The sequence below is a fragment of the Medicago sativa genome, chromosome 4, assembly GCF_051527215.1.
Source record: "Medicago sativa cultivar Bolivia chromosome 4, Bolivia_mono, whole genome shotgun sequence".
NCBI lineage: Eukaryota > Viridiplantae > Streptophyta > Magnoliopsida > Fabales > Fabaceae > Medicago > Medicago sativa.
The window spans coordinates 67,307,358-67,319,535 of NC_140752.1; the positions used below are offsets into that span (position 1 = coordinate 67,307,358).

At 30.7% G+C, this 12,178-nt stretch overlaps 1 protein-coding gene across 1 annotated transcript; it reads right to left on the bottom strand.

Moving 5' to 3' along the window:
• Positions 1–308: 308 nt before the first annotated feature.
• LOC146930998 (arabinosyltransferase RRA3-like) lies at positions 309–6,468 on the bottom strand. The gene is made up of 2 exons (XM_085702488.1): positions 6,147–6,468; positions 309–1,605 (listed from the first exon to the last, which is right to left on the bottom strand). The coding sequence occupies exons 1-2, from the start codon at positions 6,342–6,344 to the stop codon at positions 508–510; spliced, it is 1,296 nt and encodes a 431-aa protein (XP_085558614.1). The 5' UTR covers positions 6,345–6,468; the 3' UTR covers positions 309–507.
• Between the last annotated feature and the right edge of the window lie 5,710 nt (positions 6,469–12,178).

A 12,178-nucleotide genomic window follows, 5' to 3' on the forward strand; every position in this document is an offset into this window, starting at 1 on the left:
GTCCTCTAGGTTAAGGTATAAGAATGAAGATCTTGCTTTAACCCGTACAAGAACAATATAAGCTTTGCTTAATTATCTTTAATTAATTAAGGTTAATTAGGGATTTTACAATGTGGGAAAATTACCCACCATTTTTTAAAGGCAATTCAGGCCTCACCAGAAAGATTTCATGTATTTTCTAATGCCTTTCAGTGACATTCAGTGACATTTGGTAGGTAACATTCATAAAAATGTTACTATTTAACAATATTTGAAACATTTAAAAAAAAAATGTTATTAACACAATTACAGTACAATTTTCTTGATTTAGTAATAATTTTCAATTGTTATTAGATCTCAATTATGTTGTAATGAGCTCGCTTACAATCTGTTCATGAGGATGAGATAAAAACACCTTAAAAAATTAAATTAGCATACAACAAACATTATAGTGCGAAAATGAGGGTAAAAGCATAAGTATACGTGCTGGGTAAGTTTTTGAACAACAACTAAGACATAGAAACAAGGTTATCGAGGTGTGCCATCGGGAAATGGTTTGAGAGCATCTTGGTTCCCATTAACATAATATTCAACAACTGCTTTCATTCGCGGAAGCTTATCACGGTGGTAATTCACGTGAATAATTACCGGTTTCAATTTACTGAGGTTAGCATCGTTCCTCACTGTCCTGAAAAGAACTCTGCTGTTCATAAAAAGATATATATCCATAGTTCTTTTAGCAGCATGAAGCCCGTCATAACCAGGATGTGATGGATAAAAGAGTTCCTCGTTGAAAACGGCTTGGTCCCATGCATTCCCCTTCGAAAGTCGTGCTGCCACACGGTCCAAAAGCTCAATTGAAGGAATGGTTGGTCTGATATAGAAGAAACCAGAATTGAAAACAAATATCCTCGTCGTATAAACGTTAGTAGACCAACCCATCCCATGGTCTTTGAAGACATCGTTGTAGCCATAAGCTGTCATGTTATTATGACCATCGCTCATGGATTCAACATCCGAATCACGGTATAGATGATCAAAAGGATTCTGCAAATATACAATGTCGATGTCTGATAGAAGAACACTATATCCCAACTGCAAAAATTCTCTTAGAATACGAAATTTAAGTCCGGAGACAGCCGCCCCGTTTGGAATTTTTCCAACAGTATCAATATCATTATCCGGGTCTCTTTGGTAAAATGGGACTTTATTCAATTCACAAAATTTTGCAATCTCATCGTCTAAGGCAACAACTAGGTAATTAGGTATACCAACTCTCTTGATATTGGTGAACCAGACCTCGAGCATTTCCTTCACATTTGAGTTTGCAAGGGTAACTATGATCTCTCGTTTAACTGCGATTTTCTCTAATAAATTTGCCAATCTCGGGTTCAAGAATTCATCAGGAGCAACAGTAGGATTGGTTCTTAAGGCCTTGACAGTACCAAAAGGTCCAGCTTTTTCCTGTTTACTTAATGCAAGCAACTTTTTTTCAGCCTGGTCTTTTCCTTCCGTCAACTCCCTCACCTGTTTTTTCAGCTCTGCATTTTTATCCGATAAGAGTGCCACTAATTCTGATTTTAACATGTTAACTCTATCTGATGATTCACATTCAGCTGAATTTTCCTGCCAAGAGAATAAAATAAAAAATCATTGAGAAACAAAGAAGTCATTGTTGGGAAAAAGAAAAGAAAAAAAAAAAAAAAAAAGCTAAGATGCATCCTATAAGAACTCTGATTTTGGGGTTATGGGGTTTTGAAGATTTGGATTTGAGAACAGAGATTAAGTACTTCCATTACGACTCTTATTTTGATTGAGTTACAAGCCTCTCACATAATCTTGATAATGATGAAGAAAGGTATTATAAAATTACAAGTTGAAGTTAGAGAACTTTGGTAACAAAAATTGAAATCAGAATTCCTTAATTTTTTTTTTTTGAAGAAAAAATCAGAATTCCTTATTAGAATTTATTTTCCAATTAAAATATCATTCCCTTTGTTTTAACTAATATATCAAAGAAAAACTTGTAATTATAATTGTTTAAATAAATGGTATAAATGGAAGAAAAGTACTACACTAAAATCATGCATCCCTTTATATGTTGCACTCTAATATTTGATAGGTAATTTATTTTATTATTTATAACCGGTTGAAAGATGGAAACTGATTGGTGTGTCCATTTATCTGCTTTTTTATTGCGCTTATATGAAAAGAGATACTCATTTTGATATATGCAAATATAAAATCATTTTCAGAAATAAGATCAAAATAAACGTTTTTAAAGTGTCCAATGTTGTTTTTATTGTTGCGTATTGTTCCTATTTCAAAAATATAAAATCATTTTCAGAAATAAGATCAAAATAAACGTTTTTAAAGTGTCCAATGTTGTTTTTATTGTTGCGTATTGTTCCTATTTCAATAAAGATTTAAATAATTTTTTAATTGATAATTTTAGTAATATTATGAAAATAATATCCCCTTTACTATATACTACTAGTATCAAGACATGCACAATAAAAGAAAATTGCTGTTCACACATTTGAGAAAGCTGTGACACACATGTAAAATACGTTTTTGCCCCCTCGGCAGTTAACTGCCGAGTAATTCAAAATCCGGCTGCAGTTAACTGCCGAGGAATTCCTCGGTAGTTAACTGCCGAGTAATATGTTTCATCAGATGAAACAGGAAACCTGCTCCCCCTACACACTATTTTCATCATCTTCCATGCCATTTCATCCCAAATCCAATAATTTTTTTTTCATCAAATCTTCATCCAAATGATTCAAGCATCAAGCATAGGAGCTATCAACACACTCTTGACGTAAAAAAACAGGTATTGAGCATTTTAATCGGTTTATTTTTTGATTATTGTATGGGTATCTACGTCAGTTACGTAGAACCCTGTCATGGGGAATCTCGGTAGTTAACTGCCGAGGAAAAGGTACTGCGCGTTTAAGAAGACGGTTAAAGTTATGATAACACCGACGGACTCTCTTGATGATTGAAGACACAACTTAACACTTATTTTGAGCATCTTGGTGAAAATCAATATACACGTCAGTTGTCTGCTCTAATGCCATGCATAGACCTAGGAGAAGATGAATTCGCATGGAAAACGGCAAGCTATATGCCTTGGCTTATTAAAGATGATAGCGACGTCGGATTTATGTTTAGGAATATGGTGGAAAATAATGTATTATATATGTATGTTCGTTCCATATGCAATTGTGATGAATGTAAGTAGGGATTTAATTTAATGATGTGTAATGAGTTGTAATGTGTTGTTTAATTATGGACAAATGTAAAAGATATTGTATTTTTCTTGTTTATGACCGAGTTTCTTTGTTGTATAATTTGAATTGCCTTTGGAAATGCTCTGGTAAAATTACAGGTAAAAACTGGCCGAAAAATGGCTTGGAAGTGCTTAGCATTATGCAGAACCAACTGTCTGCATTAATGTTTTACTCGGCAGTTAACTACCGAGGAATTCCTCGGCAGTTAACTGCAGCCGGATTTTGAATTACTCGGCAGTTAACTGCCAAGGAGGCAAAAGCGTATTTTACATGTGTGCCACAACTTTCTCAAATGTGTGAACAACAATTTTCACAATAAAATGGTAAAAAGTAATTAAGTCTAGGGTAAAATTGACAGAAAAATGGTTACATTAACACAAAATATAATTTTATACAAGGTGAAAGTAAATTGTTTTATAGTGTCCAATTTTGTTCCTATTGTTGTGGATAGCTCATATTTTAATGAGAGTTTACTTAATTTTTAATTGATAATTTAATTAATATTATAAAAATTGTCAAAAGTTTTAGACGAAGGTTAAAACCGGGACAAAAAATTCAGCCCAAAATTGTGTCTCCTTTAGAGCTACTATCAGAAAGACGGACACTAATGTGCACTGTTTATCTGTTTTTCTACTGCATTTAACTGTATATAAAAAGATATATCGGTTTTGGCATTTAGTATGATTAGATCTTTTCGGCAAATAATATTAAAATAAACATTTTAAATTGGGTTAATTGTTCAAATTGTCCCTGTAAAATATACTATGTTTGAAAAATGTACCTATAAAATAAAAAACATATATTCTAACCTTGTAATTTGATATTCTTCTTATTTTTTACCCTATATTATAGACGTAGTCCAAAAAAGTGACCTAGAGGTTGAATTATTTCATGATTTTTTTCAGGCATGTTTAGGACGTCAAAATGGCTTTGCACAAAAAATTAGATTTTTTCGACTGGGGATAAATTAATGGAAAATGTTATATCTCTAGAAAAATAACATCAAGAATTCTTCAAGAATAAAGAGCAGCCAATTACAATGCACTATTTGCCACAATTCAAGGAGGTGTGGCTGAAAAATAGGAAGTGACAAATAAATCATGCAATTAAAACTTGCCAACTGTGTCTTGAAAAATTCTTGATGCTATTTTTTCTAGAGATATAGCATTGCTCTTAATTAATTATGAATATTTATTTCCCATAATTATGAATTTCTTAGACAATTTATAATTTATTTGCCTATCGTTTCAAAACTAAAAAACTTCATTGTGATGGTTCTTATTACATTCTAACCATGCCTACAAAATTAGGGAATGAAATTTGACATGTGAGTATACGCTTAGTAGGAACGAAATTTCAATTTTGCACGTTTTGGTTGAAAAATAAAAATAAATTGAATCATCTTCGAAATGCTATGTTACTTTGCAAATCATTTTTATGTATTTTTATAGATGTCTCTGCATACAGTGAGCTCAAAATTGGATTTATAGGTTGAAATTTCCGTTGTTTTGTTTTTTGAGTTTTTCATGCTTTAAAAATTCATAATTAATTTGTCGCTTGTCTAAAATATCATAAAAAATTTCAGTCTCTAGGGTGATTTTTTGGACTTCGCGTATATTAGAGTATCATAAATAATAAGAATCTCGTATTACAGGGTCAGAATATGTGTTTTTTATTTTACAGAATCATTTTTTAAACTTTGCGTATATTACAGGGATAATTTCAATAAAAAACCCTTTTTTTTTTTTTACAAGTAAATAACCCTTTTAAATATGATCATATATTATTTCTATTGTAGCAGTATTCTTCCTATTTTAATGATTTTTAACTAAATTTTTAATTAATAGTTTAAATTTCCATTAGAGTGGTGTTGTTCCTATTTTATACTAAACTAAAGTAAGAGTGCAATATCAAACATGTTATTTTACCATGACTTCATAATATTTTTGGTGTTAACAATTCAATTTCCAGCCGAATGAGACTCTGCCAATTCAAAGTTTGTCCCAAAGGATTTGTCATTTGATGGAGTTTATTCTTAACGACCTAACTCAATTGCTTGATTCGTGACTTTATCTATACTTCCATACTATATATAAAGAGATTACATGATTTTAGATTGAGTTTTTCACTTCCAATTATATCCTTAAACAAGTTTTTGCCTATAAGAATGCTATTTGTTAGTGTCATTAGAAAATATAAGAATTTGTATTATATTTACTATATTGTTGATGTCATTGTAAAAGATAAATATAGTTTTTTTTTTGTTTGTGGTGGTCGGGGTTCGAACCCCGGACCTTGCATATATTATTATGCATTATCCTTAACAACTGAGCTAAGCTCACGAGGACAAAAGATAAATATAGTTTGTTTCAATATGAAAGTGTAAAAATCTATATCTATGATTTTAATTAAAATCAAATTCATAAAAACTATTGTTCTATTTCAAATAAAAAAAAAAACTATTGTTCGTAATTTAGGCGTATCATTGCGATAAAAAGAACAGACAAACCGACACGAAGTCTGAACGCTGGTAATATTATCATGATTCACCCAATTCCACGTTTGGACGACTCTCTTATAATAAACTAGTCTTAATAGAATTTGATTTATCCAATTAATTAAATGTGCTTGAATTCGTGAGTCGACTAAAATAGCAAGATCAAACACAATTCCACAATGACCCCACATGCAGTAAAAGTCATAATCAAACACTATCACAGTAACACAAAACAAAAACAGTGAAGTCAGAGGACATAGTTAAATTTCGAGTCAAAAAAAAATCATGCAACATGCAAGAACTCAAGAGAAGACACGATTTAAAAATGAAAAAAAAAAAACACGAAAGATGATGTTAATCTTTGATGAAAATGAAACCTGGGTCTTGGGTACAGCAACAGGTAGGTGACGATTTGAGGTAATAGATTGAGAAACAAAGAAGTCGTTAGGAAAAAAGAAAACTATGATGCATCCAGTAAGAACTCCAATGATTACAGCGGTAACGATCCTTGATATGAGTAGAAAATTAGGGTTGTTCTTCATCAAGGGTCCTTCTTTTTCTCTGAGCCCAATCATTGTACAGGATTCTTAAGCTTTGGAGGGTTAATTAAGAAATGTAGAATTGGGTGGTCAGTTTGAGAACAGATATTGAGTACTTCGACTTTGATACTGAATTAGCCTCTCAAACATTCTTGATGGGAATATAAGAATTCATCTATGCCTATATATAGAAAAAGGAATATGTGATTTTGGAGTGATTTTTTGACTTTCAAATTTATTATTCATTTAAATTATTATATGGAAAATGCTGAATTCAGCGAATTTTTTTTTCAAGAAAACATCAAGAACCGCTATTTCTTTTATCATGGCAACCCACATGTTTGGTAAGTGGGACCTCTTTTTTTGTTTTACTTTTTTGTTACAACTGCATTTTGTTATTCTTGAGGAATTCGCGAGAAATCTCTCGCGTTATATAGCATTCCTGTTATTATATTTACAATCATAATCCTTTTATTAAATTATTAATTGTAACGGTAACAATACCAACCCAATTATCCTATGGGTCGTCCACAATAAATGGGTTAAGTCAAGGCCCAGGGAGGTGACTACCTCGTCAAGCCAAATGGGGCCGACCTACTCAACCACCTTAAGAAATATAGCACCTCACAACGACCTGCTAGGACGGGTAATGACCTTCTACTAAATATCAGTAACCACCTCATTCACACGAAAGCACCGACACACCCCACCACCTTGAGCCTAACCATCATTTGGATGTCATCAAGTCGTTCGTACGTAGAGGGACCTAACATAAACCAAATAGACATCCCCGCCTATCTCAAATCTAGTTAGACTGAACAAACCTTCAGATATACATGAGTCATTCCTACTTACAGTGATTCATCATAATTTGATAGGTGCTTCAAGCTATGTCAAGTTCGGTTATTCCGATCATCCATATTAACCTCATAACAAACAATATTAGAGCTAAGTAGAGAAGATAGAAACAAACAAGGAGTTTAACATCAAATCCACTACTATAAATATGAACTCTCGTCCCCTAGATACATTCATCTCATAACTTAACTAATATCTCACTTTGTTACTTGATGGTTGATGGTTGTTTTTAGTGGCGTCAAAAATAAGTATTCAAAGAATACTTTTATCCATATATAGTTTCATGCGATACCAAAGATGTTCAACAATCAAAATTGTTTTGAGTAAATAAAGTGAGTTGTTTAAACATGTATGTTGGTTTGTGCAGTGTAAGTACTGAAACAAGAATAAGAAGATCGTATTCTCGAGATTAAGCATCGTCAACTAATTATATACTCCTCATATTTTAGTTATATCTTCACTTGTCTCTCAACATTGTTTCTATGTCTGACAAACAACCTGAGATCCATTGTACCAATTAACTTCTGATGTTAGAGAAATAGTTGATTGATTCAATGACATAAACTCAAACAGTATACATGATTGTAATCATAGCCCTTGTTGGTGTAAGTCCTAGAGGCCAATAGTTTTATGTCAAAATTATATTTTGTATCATGGCTTTTATTAAATGATATAAGATATTATTTATTATACTTGTTGTAATGAAGCCCTAGAATAGCTAGTTTGGCTATAGAACATTAAATGTAACTTTATCGTGATATATGCATCATTAACATGTATACTTAAAATATTTGTAGTGAAACTTTAATATTAATTGAGATGATAATAAAACACAAAGATTATTATGTATGTAAGTTGATGACCACATCTTGCGGATCATGCATATAAGATATCAAGTACATACATATATATATAAATAGGGAAATGCTAAATAGTGTCCAAAAGGCACTAGTTAAGAAGATTAATATAGAAATTATGCATTGAGAATTGGTGAAAAGTGGAATGTTTAACTTTATGAAAGTCAAAAAATTGTTTTTAATGATTTTTTTATTTATTTTTGACATCCTTAACCATTGCCCTTAGGACACTGGTTAGCAAAACCCATATAAATAATAGGAGTAATAATTATATTGGATTGACCCACCATCAGAATATACATTGTATACTACTCTTAGATCTGAAACCACTATGACCTCAAGATGTGGACTCAATTGCTTTATTACCATTCAAACGTTATCTGTAACAAGATAACTATAAAGTTCGTTAATAGGTACTTTACAAATCATTATGCTTTATTATCATTCAAACGTTATCTGTAACAAGATAACTATAAAGTTCGTTAATAGGTACTTTACAAATCATTATGAGGGTCATGAGTAACATAAGATTTATTCCTTCTGCATAAGATGAGAAATATCTTTATGCCTCTTGATGGAGTACTAATGTAAAATGCATGGCCAGGCTGTATTAAGTCAATAATGAAATTTAACTTATTTGTTACTTGGTATATTTTAGGATCAAGCTTATTTTGGCTCTTTTGGGCTGACCTTTTCTTTTTCACAAATTATCCTCAACTTTAAATATAAATAACAAGTATAACAAATATATAAGAGTAAATTCAAATATTAAAAAAAATTAATAAACTCAATCATTATTGTCCATGATATATTAATTTTTTTCGTATCTTTCATCCTTTGAAAAAGATAATGAATGAGAGTGAATTTAAAATTAAAAAAAAAAATATAACAAACACAATATGAATATATGTTGAGTTTTTTTTTTCCTTTTTACTTTAAAAAGTGTAACAAATTAGATCGAGATATCTATACTATATATAAAGAAAATATAAGATTTTGGGCTGACTTTTTCATTATCCTAATTATACCATAAAATAAATTTTTCTACAATAATGATTGTTGTTGTTGTTGTCATTAAAAAGATAAGAATTTAGATTCTATTTTTTATTATATTGTTGGTGTCATTGAAATAGATAAACAAGGTTCGTTTGTCATGATTTGAAAGCAACATTTATTTATATTTGTACTTTTAATCAAAATCAATATTTCATAGAAATACACCGTTCGTAATTTTTAAACTTTAGCACAATAAAAAGAGCGGAAAGACGGGCACGTGAGTGCCAGTCTTTTCGCTAGCAAAAATAAAATAATTTACTGTGAGTTAGAAATAATTATAATTATTAATGTTATGCGTTCGTTTTTCTGCTTTTATATTGCGTATAATTGGATATTTATTTTATTATCAACGGTTAAATTTTTTTCTAAAATATACACAATCAAATAGAAGTTTAATATATATTATTCTTATTGTGATGAAATTGTTTCTATTATATCACATTTAATTTATTTTTAACTAAAAAACTTAAATAATAGGTTAATTAAGTTTTTAGTCCCTATAAATATTTATAGTTTTGTTTTTAGTCCCTACAAGATAAAATCACACTTTTTAGTCCCTGTGACATTTTTCTTAAGCATTTTAGGGACTAAAAATGCTGATGGAAAAATTTTATAGGGACTAAAAATGCTGATGGAAAATTTTATAGGGACTAAAAATGTTGATGGAAAATTTTATAGGGACTAAAAAGTGTGATTTTAATTTGTAGGGACTAAAAACAAAATTTTGAATATTTATAGGGACCATTTACTTAATTAACCCTATTTTTTAAGGTAGTGTAACCGGTTACACAATACATGGTAACCGGTTACCGATGTCGATTTTTTGAAAATATCTGAACCAATACCATTTCAAATACGTCTCTCTCTCTCTTCTATCTCTTCACTCTCTTCTCTATCTCTCTCTCTCCCCTCTCTCTCTCTGAAGAATGGGTAATTATGGTTGCAAAATGACAATAGTTTAAATAAATGGTATAATTGAAAGAAAATACTGCTTTAAAAACATGTATTATCTTTGTAAATGAATAGATAAATTAAAATTGTAACCAAAAAAAAAAAAAATAGATAAATTAAAATGTGCTTTGACTTTTTTCTTTTGAATCATAAAATGTGCTTTGACTTTGAACCTCTCCCTAGCTGCCATGGGCATTGCAGTGCAGTGTACTCAACTTTAGAGTTGATGATATATGGGGTGCAATTCTTCAATTTTGGGTGTGCAAGATAAAAACAAAAATAGTATAACAAAGTATAAAATAAAAAGACTGAGACTGTGCCATATGCAAGCGTTCTTTACGTTAACTCCATCGATAAATATTTCATGAACTCTTGACAAAAAAAATAATTCACGAACTCATACTTATAGTATTTTTATAATATTGCAATATTTTTCCTTTTTCTTTCGTATGCATCAATCAAAAACAGATATTCACTACTTGACTAAAAATAATAATATTCACTGTTACGCATAACCGTTGCTTCTTCCCGGATACCAATGAAAAAAATTCACTTGAGTCCATTATACATAATTGGACATGTTCCTATCTCAACATTGTTGAATTTTAAGTATGAGTGATTATGTCTCACATCGATCAGAAATGAAGAAAATGCTGGATATATATAAAATAGGAGATTCTTATACCCGATCCTTTAAAGTTTTAGGTGGAGATGTGACGTCTAAATTTTAAAATCATAGACGTTTAGTCCATTGCCAGTCTCCGTACTCCACAAACATGACACCATTAATTGATTGGGCAAACAATTTTTTAATTAGTAAAAAAGTATACAAGCTGCAATTATACATATTTTCAATTGTTATGGAAATTCAGTGGGGGGCTTCACGACTATTGAGTTGATTCTATTAGAATAGTCAACTTTACGACTATTTCAGCTAGATATCGAACTCTATGGTTCATAAATCCTAGTATTACGGGAATTTTAAAATGATTTGAGTGACACTATAAAAAAACTAACAGGGTATTGTAAGGTTACTTAACGCCAATTGTCCTATGCTATTCCCATACTCATATTTACGTTTGCATTATTGTCAACTACTAGCATGTGAAAATTCATGAGCATGATGAATTATTAAAAGAATATGTCTAAAAATTATTCCCAAAGGCCGTCAGTATGAAATTAATTGTATATGTCAATTTAATTGTCAAGGCTTAATTCCCATACAACCTTACGACTCATAATTCTTCCTCTTTTTTTTTTTTGTTACCATCATAATTCTTCCTTTAATGCACATATACATGATGTATGCACCACACCTGCAATTTATAATTTTTTTTTTTTTTTTTTTTTATGAAAATCTTTGAATAGAACAAGTACAAAAAATAGAGAGAAGGGGAGAAAGGAAGTGAATAGAACAAGAATAGAGAGAATGAGAGAGGAGAAGAGTATTCTATTATTCTTTTGTGTGTATATGTATTTTACATGTGAGCTTTATTTATAGAGAATTACACTAAGGGTCCTGCTAACGGGTGTCCCAGGCACTGGTTAAGCATACCGTAAAATGGAATTATTACCATAAAAGGAAACTGCTTTTGACTTTATTATAAATTAATTACACAATTCCAATGCATTAACTACTATATAATTTCCTTTTTCATACCCATAACCAGTGCCCCGAGGGCACCGGTTAGCATTTCCCAATAATATGACATGAAGTCAGTGGTATGACCCAAAAACCTAAAAATTAATAGACACCAATTTATAATATAATTCATAACAATGTTTGGATGTCCAACGAGAAAATGCCCTAATAAAACCTTACTAGAAAAGAAATTCCAACTGCTTGAGATATTATCTTCATATTGAGTTGTTCCTAGGGTTGCTATAAGAAAACAACAAGTTTCTTGTATGTTTAAAATTACAATCTTTAATAAAAGAGCATTCTCCACTTCCTTGATGTAGTCCTAACATTTTCAAATGATCGGATGATATTGTTGTTTCTCTAAGATTCAAACTGTATACATGACTTTGTACCAATAACTTTATGTTTATTAATAATATAATATTGACAAAAATAAAATAGCATGATATTTATAATTAGGAAAATACGGCAGTGCCCTCATTTGAAGTAATATATGATACTTCAGG

What these genes read in the sequence shown, in the direction of transcription:
- LOC146930998 (XM_085702488.1), bottom strand. Translation starts at nt 6,344, where the DNA reads ATGATTGGGCTCAGAGAAAAAGAAGGACCCTTGATGAAGAACAACCCT. An exon ending in TTGCTGTACCCAAGACCCAG is followed by an intron (nt 1,606 to 6,146) that starts GTTTCATTTTCA and finishes TTCTCTTGGCAG; the next exon opens with GAAAATTCAGCTGAATGTGA.